Source organism: Nycticebus coucang, chromosome 1 (genome assembly GCF_027406575.1).
Source record: "Nycticebus coucang isolate mNycCou1 chromosome 1, mNycCou1.pri, whole genome shotgun sequence".
Taxonomy (NCBI): domain Eukaryota; kingdom Metazoa; phylum Chordata; class Mammalia; order Primates; family Lorisidae; genus Nycticebus; species Nycticebus coucang.
Window position 1 is genome coordinate 71,035,402 of NC_069780.1, and position 15,998 is coordinate 71,051,399.

At 38.4% G+C, this 15,998-nt stretch overlaps 1 protein-coding gene across 2 annotated transcripts in view; it reads right to left on the bottom strand.

Moving 5' to 3' along the window:
- The window catches only part of OTUD4 (OTU deubiquitinase 4), a 48,246-nt gene extending 32,494 nt beyond the window's left edge, over nucleotides 1-15,752 (bottom strand). The window contains exons 1-5 of one of the 2 annotated variants that reach the window (XM_053582199.1): nucleotides 14,980-15,752; nucleotides 10,806-10,889; nucleotides 8,329-8,379; nucleotides 2,302-2,348; nucleotides 1,382-1,454 (exon numbers count right to left, since the gene is read on the bottom strand). In XM_053582199.1, coding sequence (XP_053438174.1) covers nucleotides 1,382-1,454; nucleotides 2,302-2,348; nucleotides 8,329-8,379; nucleotides 10,806-10,889; nucleotides 14,980-15,138 — 414 coding nt within the window. In that variant the 5' untranslated portion in view covers nucleotides 15,139-15,752. Of the gene's footprint in view, nucleotides 1-1,381; nucleotides 1,455-2,301; nucleotides 2,349-8,328; nucleotides 8,380-10,805; nucleotides 10,890-14,396; nucleotides 14,825-14,979 lie in introns of those variants that run through there. The other variant, XM_053582200.1, reaches the window with a different exon arrangement.
- Between the last annotated feature and the right edge of the window lie 246 nt (nucleotides 15,753-15,998).

Genomic DNA, 15,998 nt, shown 5'->3' on the forward strand with positions numbered 1-15,998 from the left:
CTAATATTATTAAATATGGCATATTCACAATGCTAACATACTACACAGTCATTAAATCCAAAAGTGCTTAGTAACTTGTGGAAATGTTTATAGAATCACTAAAAAGACACAATATATTAATACAATATGACCTCTACAACTTAAATAAGAAAGTTAAAAGACTGTAAGAAAATATTCCAAAACTTTATTAATGCTAACATCTAAGAGGCAAAAATCAAATTTCTGCTGCTTCTTTGTAGTTCTAAGTATTATGGGGCCCAGTGCAGTGGGTCACGCCTGTAATCCCAGCACTCTGGAAGGCCAAGGTGGGTGGATTGCCTGAGCTCACAGATTTGAGATCAGCCTGAGCCAGAGTTAGACCCCACCTCTAAAAATAGCCAGGTATCTATAGTCCTAGCTACTTGGGAGACTAAGGCAAGAGAATTGCTTTAGCCCAAGTGTTTGAGGTTGCTGTGAGCTCTGACACCACCAGGGCGCTCTACCAAGCACGACAAAGTGAGATTCTGCATCAAAAAAAAAAAAAAAAAGAAAGAGTCCATTATTAATATTTACGCAAAGAGAAATGCAAACTGTTTCATGAGACAATGTCGCATTTCAAAAATCATATTGGGGGTGTGTGGGGCCACAGTGTGTGTGACACACCTCTTGGGGGCAGGACACTATTAATAGACAGACTTTACACAGCAAACACAAGCAGTATAACCTGGGGGCTCATTGTACCCTCAATGATTCCCCAACAATAAAAAAAAAAAAATTGTATTGGAAAGTCCAGGTCTAGAATAAAGTCCCTTGGAATCCTCTAAATCCTTGTAATGATAGTATTTCACTCAGTTTCCCTCCTCCTTACCACTATTAGTGACATACAAGTCACTTCAACTTTTCCTAATGATCCTAAAACAGCTAATTAATCAGTTTTTTCTTTCTAGGGTTCTAAAACTTGTCAGCCATTTCTGCTTTATGACCAAATAATACAGTAATGCCTTGCCAGTAGAATTATCTTTACAATGGGAAACATGTATGTTTACCTAAGTATTTCTGGATGCAATGGCAGGACCTATTTTTATAAGTTATCTTACTGTTTGTTTATATTGACGAAAACCAATTAATAGTTTATCACATACACTAGTATCTCATCATAATTCATTTGAGGGTCTCTAGTGAAATATTATAAAAGGGTTCAACATAGTGATTTGTGGCAGCAAAAAATACAAAATAATGACTCCATAATGATTAATAAAAACTTCTGAAAACTCAAGAGTACTATAACCTCGGACAGAAATATTTTTTACAAGTCATTTAAAATTACAGCTTAGCAGGTCAAGGTAGTAAATGAGTGGTTCTTTTATTTAAATTCTCAACAAAAACTTTGAAAAATTCTTACCTTTTCAGGAAAATTATTTTCGGTTACTTGTGATGGAGAAACATTTGGTTCCCGATAAATTACAAAATCTTTCCTGAAAATAACATTTAGAAATTACTTCTTATGCTTCGGGAATTTAATTTTAATCATTTGTTCATTTATTAAGGGCTTAGTAATATGGGCCCAGCAATGTTCTAAACAACATGTGAATTATAAAATACCTATATCAAAATATCTTTCCTAAAAAATAAAATTTCAAATTTGTGTATTTATAGCTTCAGATATAATTCTAATGAGAAATTGTCAAAATGAAATTTAAATGACATTCTGAAAATAAAAAAAAGTATTCATCTGCTGTTTCGTGAGACCATGTCATATTTCATGGTCTCTATAGGTTGAACCTCTCTACAGGTTGAACATCCCAAATCTAAAATCCAAAATACTCCAAAATTCAAAGCTCAAAGAAAATGTTCATTGGAGCATTTTGGATTTCGCATTTTCAGATTAAGGATGCTTACTTAACTGGGTAAATGTAACACAAATATTCCCAATTTCCCATAATTAAAAATCTCTTCTGGTCCCATGCATTTCAGATAAGGAATACAGGACCTGTAATATGGTACTTTAGTTCTGTGTTACCGGCCATTCAATGCTACTGGCCCTGAGAAAGTAGGAAATCATTTCTCTACAAATTTGATGAGCGGTATTTTATACAACACAGCCTAAAATAATTCTGTACCCTTTTCCAAAAGTATTTTGAGAATTAACATTTCTAAACATTGACTTATATAAATGGCAAAATCTGATGCAATTTAAAAAAAACTTAAAAAAGATGCTTCACAATCAATGTGTAAAATAGCTTTGCCATTTTAACATTTTTAATATAATGGGATATACTAATTTCCCACTGGTTTTTTCTTATTTGTTACTACCATGTTTACCTGTACATAAGAGAAAGGGCACTTATTTCCACTTGTCCTACCCATTCCTGTATTGAAGAAAAAAAATTTGCATGAGTGTCTGTCTCACTTTTTACAATATACTTTCTATCTCTATACATACCTTTATAAAACATACCTAGTGACCTTTTAAAGCTCATTATTAATAATGTGATTATAAAAACATTGATCTAAAACAGGCCATAAAGGAGCCCAAGTCTCTACAGCAAAAATTCTTAGTAATAGTAACAGAATGAAATGACAACTTTTACTGGTGTGGCAAGACCACAGAGTGGCATCTATAAGCTTATAACTTGCTCAGGACAAAGGCTATCCTCCAACCTAGCCTCTAGGACAGCTTGGCACATGGGGTAAACCCAGAAAATAAATTGTTGTATAGAAGAAGAAAATCAAAAAGCAAAAAAATAACAGAAGGTTTCTTATTTAGAGGGTGAATCAAGGTACAAAACAGAACAGTGTCTTAATAATCATTTAGAAAACAAGGAAACTTCTACCCTCCTCAAAGTGATCACTCTAAGCCTTCCGGGAAGGCAAATAGCCAGAATATTCCAAAATTTAAAATGTACATACACTCTTTAACCCAGCAATTCAACTTCTATTAATACATCCTAGACGAGGCGTGGTGGCTCACGCCTGTAGTCCCAGCACTGTGGGAGGCCGAGGCGGGTGGACTGTCTGAGCTCAGAGGTTCGAGACCATTATGAACAGCAGTGAGCCAGAGTAAGACCCCGTCTCTACTAACATCAAAAACAGCAGGACAGAGCATCACCAGAGGAAGAAGAAAATGAACAACAAAAAAGAGTACTTCAAACGAAGAAGAATGAACAAGCAAGCTAAAATTAAAAATAAAAAAAATTAAAAAAAAAACACATCCTAAAGAAATTTCATATATCTGCAAAAGTATATATAATTAATAATGTCACTGTAAGTTATCTGTTAATAGGAAAAGAAAGAAAGAAGACAACTGTAAGGAATAAGTAATTTATGGTTCATCCACACTATAGAACATCATTTCATATGCATATGAAATGACTAGAAAAGATCATTCCAGACTATTAAGTGAAGAAAGTTAAGTCACACTACAGTTAACAATAATATAGTTTCAAATAAACGAGAAGGATATTGAATGTCCCCAAACGTTTAATGATGTTGATTACCTTGATCTGATTACTAGACATTACATGTAATAAAACATCACTATGTATCCCATAAATATGTACAATTAGTATTTGCCAACTGTCAGTTGAAGGAATTTTTAAAGATAGATCGTTGTACTAGGAAGCCAATCCCCAATTTATAATCAAGCTATATACCGAAATAAAAATGAGTAACTGTTTCTCTAGGGACATTATAAAAATAAAACTTTAGTGCTTAATTTCGAAAAACAAAGAGTAAATGATAAAACAGTTGTACTTGTGTAGAGCAAACAAAAAATATATTTATTGGTACCTATGTATCACGTACACATAAAAGGTTACTGGGAGGATTCATCCTAAACTGACAGTAGAGACAGCGAATTCAAGATGAGGAAAAATGAAGAATTTTCACCCTTTGCTCTGTATATATGTATATCTTAAAATCTTTCACCAAGAGAATGCATTCCTGTATTACTTGTGAAACTAGTAAAGGCTGTATCAAAAGCCCCTAAAAAGAATGAGTTATGGTGAATGAATGTGGCCACCTCACCCTTGAAATCAAATGAAAATTAAGGTTTTAGACAATATTTTGATCTCACACAAGAACAGTCCCCCAGAGACTTTTCATTTTAATAATTATTAGGAGTACTGATTTTAAAAATGAAATAGTTGACATATTTTAAAATGGATTCCTTAAAATAGACCTTCACCCAACCATTATGATTTCTCACAAACTACACAAGGGACACCCTCTGGTGTAAAAGAAATTCTTCTGTTTAGATCAATCACACAAGCTATCTTTCTAGTTTATGCAGAATGTATCATATCACTTTAAAAATGAAAAATCCAACTGACATCAACAAAATGCTATGTAAGAATAATGTACCTTTTTATAAATAATTTTCGAAATAAATTCTGTTGTCTTAACAGTTACAGACATCAATTTTTCTCTTCTTCCCTAACCAATGTCAGTTTTAAATTACTTTGTTATTTTAAAAAATTGATGTTCTACTACCATTGAAGGCTATAATTTTATTTACTCAGCACTTTTTATGTTTGATATACATCTTTCTTGGGGGTGAGAGAAAAGAACTTCTTCAAAATCTGTTTCAACTAATGAATGATACCATATCAAAACTACATAATTTTTTTTTTTTTTTTTTTTTTTTTTTGAGACAGAATCTCACTTGAAACTCAGTAAAGTGCCCTGGCATCACAGTTCACATCAACCTCAAACTCTTGGGCTCAACTAATTCTCTTGCCTCAGCCTCCCAACTAGCTGGGACTACGGGCACCTGCCACAATGCCTAGCTATTTTTTTTTTTCTTTTTAGAGATGGGGTCTTGCTCTTGCTCAGGCTGGTCTCCAATCTGGGAGCACAAGCAATCTACCTGCCTCAACCTCCCACAGTGCTAGGATTACAGGCGTGTGCCACTGCGCCTGGCCTAATGTTCTTAAATAGTCATCAATACGTGTATACTATGCTTTTGGTGCTCAAAAGGCACAGTTAAGAAAATGACAAGTCAAAATACAAACTGAAAGAATGTACTTGCAAAATATATATAGATCTAATACAGGACTTATATCCAGTATAAAGAACTTTTAAAATTCAGTTAAGACCAACAGCAAGGAAAACTGAACAAAATCTATGAATAAACATTTGTTTCACCAACAAAAATTATGTAGATGACAGAAAAGCACATGAAAAGATGCTCAACATCATTAGAGTACTGCAAGTGAATGAAAATCACTAAGTGTCGGGCAAAGATGTGAAGCAACTGGAATTCTCATATACTGCTGATGAGAATGCAAAATGTATGCTTTGGAAAACAATTTGGCACCTTCTCATTAAGTTAAATGTATTTACCATATAACCCAGCAATTCCACTGTCAGATAATAGCCCAAGAAAAAAGAACACTTACGTCTACACAAAAACTTCTAAGCAAATGTTCACACTACCTTCAATTCTAACAGGCAATACCTACCTGAAAGAGCCTAAATATCCACCAACTGGGACTAGACAAACTGTAACAGAAACACCCAGGTAGTACACTACTACTCTGCAGCAGAACCACTGAGAAACACACGGATGAGACTGAAAATGTTTCCGATATACTGAAAGCCAGACACGTAAGACTACAAGTTATATATCATTCCATTTATACACACCTAGAAAAGGCAAACTCAGAAAGCAAAGCGGGGAATTAAAAGCATGAGGACACTTACTGGAGTGATGAAAATGTCCCACATTATGTCTGTAGTGGTGGTCACACTTTTATTATACGTCAATTTTACCTCAAGAAAGCTGACAGAGTTTGAAGAATTTTTCAAAATGCTCTACCATTTTAAATGAAGATGCTTTATCTGAGAATTGGATGGAGAAATTGAGCTCATCCACAAACTACATTTCTGTTTTTATTTTATATATCCTATATATTAGAGAGGCAGAAGAAAAAAAAAAAAAGCAAGCCCAGATGAAGACTTAAAACTGTTTGTTGCTAATAATAAAGAAGGCTCACTTAGGTTCAGAAAGCCCCTCAAACACCTGAAGAGGTTTGATCTGACTGGGGAGAGGGGTATGAATAGTAGGAGTTAAATCCCATGTTTGTCAGAAAGAAACCTGGCCAGCCAGCACCATGAAAAAACAACACAGACACCCTGCTCCACGTGCTCAAAACCCCATCGACTGCAAGCACCTTTGTTCCCCAGACTCTAAATCAATTATCTGTGTAGTTCACACTGTTTTGTTTCCTGTCTCCTCTCCATTTATATTACCTTCCATCCTAGCTCAAACCCTCATAGCCCAATAGCCTGAACTGCTCCACAAAGATTATAAAATAACCTTGTGGTGTTTTCCTGATACACAATAAATGGTCTTTGTCAATTCTTTTATCTCCTATTAAGGAAGTAAAAATCACCTATATTTGCCTCCTGGAGATAACAAGTTAACGCTCTTGGTGTTTATCTTTCCGATCTATTACACATAACATGGTATGTACTTAACAATTATTCAACACACACAAACTGAACAATTAGGCACCCCAAACTGAAAGGTAACCATGGAAATTCTTCAAAGCAATAAAAATATACAATGTTCACCTTCAACAAGGCTTGTAAACTGTAAGAGAAAAATGTAAACTTCAGGAAAATGAATTTGTAATCATAATACGTGCATAAAAAGTTTACATGAAAATACAGTCAGGGTGTATTTGGAGAAAAGGCCTTCAGGGAATATTTGCCTACAAAACTGGAGTAATACTGTACTTAGTCCATTTTACACTTAATATAATGAGTACATTTTCCACACATTAAACAATTTTTTAAACCATTACAAAAGGCGTCTTTTTGCCCCAGTCTCATCCACCTCAAACTATTTTTACAAAATATTCTTTCACCTAACCAATCAAAAGAAATGCCAGGCACCAATCTCAGCTCTGGGGTATACTCAGCAGTGAACAAAACACACAGACCTCTGTGTTCATGGCTCTTAATTGTAGTAGGAAGCAGTTATATGGTATGCTAGATGATATTAGCACTACTGAGAAAAATTAAGCAGTGAAGGGGGACAGGGAATATGTTGGGGGCTGAGAGTTACAATTTTAGATAGAATAACCATGACTCACTTTCTATCTCAAAAGCCTTGAATACCCAATACCTAGGCCCCAGGATGGGCATCTAGAAAGAAAAGCAATTCTGGTTTAGAATAGAGGCCAGAGAATCCACATTTTTTACAAGCTCAGTGGGTGTGATTATTGCGATGCAAATAACCTATAGATCACACTTTGAGAAACACTGGCCAAAAGAATTAAAGGTTCTCATAATTTGGCCCCAACTTGCCCTCCAACTACTTTCTCATTACTTCTTACCCTCAGATGTTCCCTGTTCCACACAAACTGTTTTCTGAATCTTTCTTGCTCAGTTTTTAGTGCCTACAATCCCCTTCAACCCAGGCATTTCCTATTTAGAATCTTCTCAGACTTCAAAAGTGAAGTCACTCTCAAAACTTTTGCCTTGTCCACCCAGCTGAAATAAAACTTTGAATGCCTATGGCATCATAGCTAACCCTCTTAAGATGACATATGTAATTTTCTAACTTACATTAACATTTGACTTTCTTTCCTGCGATAGGGAAACTCTTTGATGATATCTCCATTCTCTCTGCATCCCCAGGATGACCAACATAATAAGCGCTCAAATTGGCATTAGGGAAGCAAATGGATATACTACTCATTGATCAAACACCACTGTTCCTACGTTACATTGTCTTACTTCCTACCTCCCTCTGTTTAGCTTTTTCCTTTGCCGATGTTATTTTTAACTTAATGAAAGATGATGGAAAGCCTGAACATTCTAAACAGCATTCTAAGAAATTTGATTTTTACACTGAGACTATTAGTTTTGTGAGCAGAGAAGAGAAAAATCTTTTTAACTTCAACATGATTGAGAAAATGTGGCAGCAGGAGTTGGTGGGGAAGTCCTGTCCTTTTCTTTCTCAAGAGTTTCTTCCATTCACAAGGTGATCATGGGAAATGGAACCAACATTAAAAAACACTGCCTTCTCAAATTGCCTGAGAAGATATCATCAAACCTCACCCTACATCCCATAACCACACCAACACAGCAGTCTGAAAATCACCACCTGAGTTCTTTCAGATCTTCTATGCTACATATACATGCCATTATGATATAGATATAGAGAGTACAACTCTTGACTCAGTGAGGCAACCTCTAGTATACAGCTCCAATGTCTTCCAATCAAGTGCTACATAAAACAAGTTTGTAGGAAATGTTGATAAGGAAATAGAATACACTGCACCGTAACCCCTCTATACATTATAAGATTAACACTCCATTTTAATGAATTTTAAATACCTGTGGATTTTCCAAACGCTTTAAATACTCTTCAAACGACCCTTCTATAAACTGCAAAACAAAAAACAAGTCTATTAGGAATGTGATCTAAGAAAGGTAAAAGTAACAGTTCAGCTTCACTGAGCAAATAATGTTCACTTTGAATTGTTGATTTCATACACAAACCTAGGACAGTATTACTAAAACATATAAAACCTACTTGTGAAAATACACAGCAATTATTAAGTAAAGATCATAAATATACAAAAGAATTTAAAATGAAGTATTGTCAGGAAAGGCTTCCTAGAAGGGGATTGAGTGAAGATGAAGGCAGGATGGCACAGGGAGAGGATACTCCACAGAGAAGGCCAACATGGCCTGAGGAGGAGACAGGAAAGACCTGGCCAGTGGGAGCAGGACAAGTTGGTGGGAAGCTGAGCCAGAGAGGAATCCTAAGAGGGGCCTGTTTACAGAGGACCTTGAGCCAGGCAGGACTTGCAGACTACCCAAGAAAGGCAATTCAAGGTCACTGCAGGTGACATTCTTAACTGAGAAATTATATGATGAGCAGCGCTTTTATCTTTATTTGGTAGTGGCTGGTGTGTAGAAGAGAATAAAACAAAGACTGTTATACACTAGCTAAGAAATAGTACAGCTTAATTACACAGATATGAATAGTCACTTTCTCTCAGATTAATTACACTAAAAAGAGAGATAAGAACTAATAATGCCACAGATATTTTGAAGCATCAATAAGATTATTCTAACACAGCTTGCTTCACTGTTACTTTAAAATAAAAATAAAATTGAGTTTAATTCAAGTTGTATAATAACCCAATCTTGTTTATGCTTTTCTCTTAGCAATTGCACTAATTTGAGAAAGCTCTAAAAGAAACTCAAGTCCCAGTTAATTTAGCAAAGTGATATACTTAAAAACATTATACTGTCCCTAGTCTATAAAAATCTTTTAAGTACCCATGGATTTTTTTTAAAGATTGCATTATGATTAAACTTTTCTATATCGTATAATGTCAAATTTCCGAAAACTATCTAAGTTCAAGACATATTTATAATAAAAAGGCCATGTACTATTTTAAATGTCCCACCAATTAGAGGCTACTGTTCTGTATTAGATGGCTATTTATAGATTTAAGAAAAAAAAAAAAAACCCACACACAACCATTTAAAGTTAGAAGAAACCTAAGCAGAATTCTGACACAAGCCTGAATCCAATCTGAGAGTCTCCTTTCTAAGCAGAAAGTGTACATCTAGGCTGTGGCTGAACTCTGTCAATAACAAGGTACAACCCTTCCTACAACATCCCTTTTCCAATGCCAGCCAAAGGGAAACTTTCTTCCTTGGAATCTTTAATCTATGATCATACCTCCTAAGACTGTATGAACTAAATAAACAAATGCAAAACATTTAAACCAATGCCTGGCACATAGTAAGCACTTATACAGTATCAGCAATGTCCATCAGCACCAACAGAGTTTTACCCTCTGGGGCCAATATTAGTAATCTTGTAATCTCTTCAAATTATTTAAAGACCACTTCACCTCCCCGCCTCATCTCCACCAACTATACTTTCCTCTTCTCTAGCCCCTATATTACCAGTTTTTTTAATAAGACAAGGTTTTCAAACCTATTACATAGGTAACTAACTCTTCTTCCTGGGACATGTTACTTTCCACCCTAAACCATGGCACCCAGTAAATGTTGCCAGTAATACTTTTCTTGTTATAAGAAATAATCCAAGAGCATATTTAAACAAAGAACTCTTCACTTGTTTACTCTCAGAATTTAGTTATTTAATTATTTGTAAAGTATCAGCGTTCTTTACCAGTCAACAGGGAAAAACACTATTGAAAGTTGGCAGGTTACATAAATCCAGGTCATGAAACTAAAAACTAATAAATCCTATCAGGCTTTGAATGTAAAATGAAAATAGGTCACTGTGACATCTTATTTCACTGCCTACTGCTTGCTACTGAGAAAATTATACTAACTTGTTATACAACACTTTATTATTAATCACTACTTACATAATTATAGTGTTCTGATAGGTGATTTCACAAATGAACCTTGAAAATTCAAAATTAACAAATACTGTCTAATAAAATTAAGGGTTCAACATTATTTACGTTTGTTGTATTTTCTATACTTTTTTCACCAATAACCAAAACTGCTTTTAACTACAACACTCTTGGTATGAAAAGAACTTGGTCCAGGTTATCCTTCCATTCCCTACATCTCAGCATCTTGTCCATCACAGAAGCTCTCTAAATATTTGAATAACTATATAACACAAAATGGCCTAGAAAAACATCATAACTGAATATAATTGCATTTAAATTCAATAAAGAAGTTTTTTTTAATAAGGGTTATTTTTATAGTCTGCATTAAGATCCAACCTGTGAAATTTCTACTAGAACACTTTCTAAAAGCCAAAATGTAAATGCAAGTCAAGACATCATATGTTTGAAATTACAAATTACCGCTTCAAATTTCTCTCTGTTCTCTCGAAGATAGCGAATGCAGGCCATTCTGACTTCAACATGGCGAGACTGAGAGTGTAATACCTTTAAAAAAAAAATAGCAACACTATTAAGCATTTTGTTAAAAGTGGTCACACCCAAAATAACCTCACAACCAATAGATAATATTAGTCTTCCTACACTTCCCTTTCTATAATTTCAAGATCTTTACTCATCCCCACCTCTTTCTCTAAGCATCGTGATGACATGACATATACAAACAGTAATACTTCTTAAGCCAGATGTCAGTCTATACACAACTGATCAGCAGTTCTCCTCTAAGTGACTAAAAAAACTCCTTTAAGAACATCTTTGTAACTTTGTTCTCTTGGCCAGACATCCACAATAACTTTGCTCTTCACAAAAAAAAAAGCCCTGCTGTGTCATGTTGAACCTCATCCTAATGTTTATTGGAAAGGAGAACAGGTGACTTCAGCAGAATCCTCTTTAAGTTTAAGCCTGTAGGAGATTTGTTTCCCCCATTAATTTCAAATGTGTTGAGCAGCTACATGTGGAAATTTTAAGTCCACCATGGTTTCAGAAAAATTAAAGCACTCATTCTTAAATCCTTAGCTATGAAGCTTACAAGACTAGAAAGAACAACCCAGTAGGCAGCACATATGCAAAAATGTTGTGTATTGTCATTCCAAGAGGCTTGGGAGTTGTTCTTATGCCCAGAATTGTAAAGTACCAACCTACGGAAGTGTGATCCAGACCCTCTCACTCTGTAGCCTCTGTATTCTTCTAATAAACAACCTTTACCAATAAACGATAACTTACTGGTATCTTCTCTTTTACTAAAATCCTAAAGCTTTGGACCGAAACAAACTAGTACTTCTTATCAAAACCTTAAAAACCTTTTGGCTAGCCCCCAATCCTTTATCATGCTTAAAAAAGGGGAGACTAAAATTCTTTCCTATTACTTGGTTTCTCAAATGAAGGTATTCCTAGTATCCTAAAGTGTCAAGGTTAAAAAAAAAAAAAAAAACCCTAAATAACACATTTCAAACTACTATCAAGGCCTCTTGAGAATTTACGTTAATAGAAAGTAGCTTTAAGAGTCACAGATCCAACTGAATGATTCTCCCTTATGTTCCTGGTAAATAAAGAATTCAGGAAAAGGGGGTCTCCAGCTGCACATTTTGCAGTTCTCTTGGGTAACAGCCAAGGCTCATTTATACTCAACATCCACAGGCACAACTAACTGCCTGGACAGCTAATACATCCTTTTACACTGAGATATATCGAAGATGCACCTGCCAAAGTTAGAGCAATGAGTTCTTTTCAAAATTAATAGCTGGTTTTCAGCTCAACTGAGTGTACCTTCTTTGCTGTCCTGGAACACTATTAAAAAGAACCCTTATATATTCTAAGCCTCCCTGACAGAAAGGACTGCCTATTTATAAAAAATAACCACCATAAAACTTATTTGCCATTTCAACAGATGACATTTAGCAACACTTCTTTCTTGCAAAAGCTATGTTAGACATTATTATGAATCAAGGTGTTATTAGCATGTATAAACCACAGTGTCATCTGATAGGGCTTCCCCGCCATTAGCAAAATGAAGCTAGTCTTAATAGTCTTAAAACCATTTACCTAGCAACAGATGGTAGACATAAGGTAGTAAAGCTTGTTTTCCATCAAAAACAATGACAGGCACATCTATTTGTTTTTCTCCTATTTTAACAAAGATTTTAGTACATGCACTCAATCTGAACTGGTGCTCAAAAGCAAAACTCTCAGCAACTTCCATAAAGTGTAGGGTGCTGATAATTTACAAAGCCAAGCACTGCAAGAGAAGAAGGGTTATATGACAACTTTTTAAAGAGTAAATTACTGTGCAAGTTAGGGATGCCCAGGAAAAATTCAAATGGTATGACAAATACCTATCTTTGCAAATTATAATATACATGAAAATAAGTTAGAAGTAGGAGGTTCCCATTATGACTTGGGACAAGATAGTGACAAACACTGGGAAAGAGTGAGACACACTGTTTTAGCAAGTCCTCTAAGAGTGTCCTATTTTTAGCACCACAGCTATGGAGCTGATTCAGGTCAGGCCAAATTCACAAGTGTAAAAAGGAAAAGGCCTATCTAAATCAGATAATTTGGAGAGAAAGACTACTTGTAACTCAAGTCTCCTCCCCCTCCTTAAAGACTGTCATTTAGATTACTCACTGGGACTCCTTCTTAGAATGATGAGTGTTGATTGTGATTTCACAAAAAAGTGTTGTCCAAAAAACTAAATCCTTTACATACATTTTAAAAGGGCAGCCTAAGGTCAGTGTTATTCCCTTTTCTCTCCACACACACTTTGCCTCTGACCATGATGGATAACCCTTAGTCCCTGTATACTGAATAACTGATCTTCTTCCCCCAAATTCAGCTTCCAGATAAGCGGGTATACTAAATTCAGTCACATCATTGGAGAGAGTAGTTCCTAATGCCTAACCTCAATCCCATTATCTAATGTTAAGAAGTTCTTAGTGTACCTAGCTCTTGCCCTCTTTCTACTTAAAAAGAGATCCCACTACAGTAGACAGACTGCTATATAATTTAGTTGGATCAGATACACCTTTCTGCTTCAATATAATCCAGTATTCAAATAAGCTCCAAGCTTCCCTTATCTTTATTAATTTCTACCTCCATGCTTACCCAACTATTGCTAGACCTAACAATATGTAATAAATAAGGGTTGAATTCACTCCCACTTCTTTTCTCTGCTTCAGGAGTTGCTGAAAGTCCAAGCAGGAGGAGACAGAGGAAGCAGGACAGATGGGAGATTTGGAAAATGCATAAGTGGGGCAGACTGTTTACCTAGTAATAGCAAGTACTGCGGTGGGTATGTGTGAACATCCCCACAGCAAAACTGAAATATCCTAAATTTCTGAGAATGGGAGGAGTCTAGTGAACTGAAAAAGACAGAGTCTGGTTTGAGGAGCTGTAGGAAGAATGTTTCAATGACAATGCCTACAACCTCATTAATTAATTTCTTGTTTTAAAAAAGGATTTTATTCTACCTTTGGGAAATAAATGGGAATAAATGTTAAAAAAAAAAAAGTGAACAGACTGGTCTCCAGATATTAAGTAAAACAACTCACAAATACAAATTTTAAAAGTTATCAGCATTCAAAAAAGGTGAGAAAAAAACAGAATCATCATAAAAACCCCATGGGGGCGGGGCTTAAAGGGGGTAAGGTCGGGGTGGGGAATCCTCCTAAAGTCAAAGGAAAGCAAACTGTGAAAGGTACCAAATATACACCAGGACAGGAATATGAAACTTTTATCCAATATAAAATTTTTTCAATAGAGGATGGGTTTTGGTAGCTGCACACCCACAACAGTGTTACATAACACGGAACAAGCTCTCTCTAAATAGAAGAAATATTAATAACTAAAAAAAATTAAAATCTTCCTAAGCAACTGCTTTACAGAGCAGTTTTGACCATCAACAAGGAAAAAGTCCATTCAAGGGTCTAGGTAATTCCCGGTTATATCCTTCTCAACATCAAAAAGACTTAATTTAGTGAAAAATTATTTTTCGCATACCTAAACTGCCTGGCAGAGAATAAAGCGTGGAATCCACTCAAAGACAATTCCTTCACGATATTCCACACTTGTAAAAGGTTTTCCCAAATGGCAAAGTTTGCCCTCCTGACTCAAGTGATGTCGGCAGACTTCACTACCCCCCAATCCAAAGTCCAGTAGCAGAAAAACACGTTCCACGAGTAAAGTTTGGTCCACCACCTCCTCTGGTAAACATTTGGTTTAGTGAGGCGAACGCAGTACTTAAAAAACGAAGGGAAGGTGAATGCGGAACAGAAATGAAAAACAGCAAGTCGCCAGGTCCCCAGCAATAAATCCAGTGTACAAGCTCCGAGCAGGCCTCCCAAGTTGTCCTCAACTCATTACCTCTTCACCAGGAGGGACGACATCCAGTCGATTTTACGAGCTTTTAAGTTTCGATTTACACCTTCTGGCCCCAAAGCAGCGCCCCATTCCGGCATTACAATGGGCCGCTGTGACGACAGCCCCGGCACGCGCGGCCGGGACGTGGGCTGCCGGGACAGCCGCCAGCAGCTGCTTCCCCACCCGGACCCGCCGCCCCCCGCCCCTCGCCCCCGCCAATTACCTGCTCCGCCACGGCCCGGAACAGGCACGACCCGTCCTTGGCGACCAGTTTCCGATACAAGCCCAGTTTTCGCAGATAGACGTCCATGGGCGCCGCGTCCTCGCAGAGCCCCGCGCCGCCCTGGTCCCCGCCGTCGGGGGCGCCGACGGCCGCCTCCATGTTGCTGGTCCTGCTGCAGGCCAGACGCGGCGAGGGTTAGCCCCACATGGCCGCGCCGCCGGTTGCTCGACGCCCCGGCCTGGGGCAGGCGGCGGCTCCGGCTCGGGCTCCGCGAGCGGCGGCAGGCGGCAGCGGCCCGAGGCAGCGGCTGGCGCTCTCCGGGAGCATAGGGGAGCCCTGCCTAGTGCATGGCTGTCCGCACGCGGCCGCCGCCCCGGAGGGACCACGCGCCCGAGGAAAGCGGGTCGGGGGTGGGATTAAAGAAAGCCCCGAAAGCGAGAAGTCACTTCCCGGGGACCTCGCCGCCCGGCTCAGGAACCCGGCCCGGGGTCGCCACCCGGACAAGTTCCCTCGTCCCAACTGGGGTGAAGCGAGGAACCCCCGCCCGCGGCGCGCACGCTGGGCCGGCTCAGGTGAGGCGAGGCCTGCGTCCCCCGCGCGATCCCCACGCTGGGAGCCGAGGAAACCAAGAAAAGAGAGACGCGGCCTTTCGCTTCCCCAACTCGCTGGAGGGCGTCGGAGGGGCGGGGAGCGGGCGGAGGCGCCCGGCGGAGGGCAGCACCTCACAGCCCAGATTTTGTTTTCGCTTTCGGCCAGACAGCGGAGAGGACGGCGGGAGGTGTAGTTTTGGCAGCCGCAGGAAGTCGGCTTGCGGCGGGCGGGGACGCGCGTGCCGGCCTACCCGGGGGAGGTGCCGGGAGACACTAGGACTACAAGTCCCTACAGCGCCGGCGCGGCCGCGGCCGTCGCTCGGAGCCGGCTTCGCACTGTCTTGGCGTCGCGTCCTAGCAGGCCGAGGTCTCCGCCAGCCGACGTGGGGCGACCTGCGCGCGCCGCCCCGCCCGGCCGGCCGCCCGCTG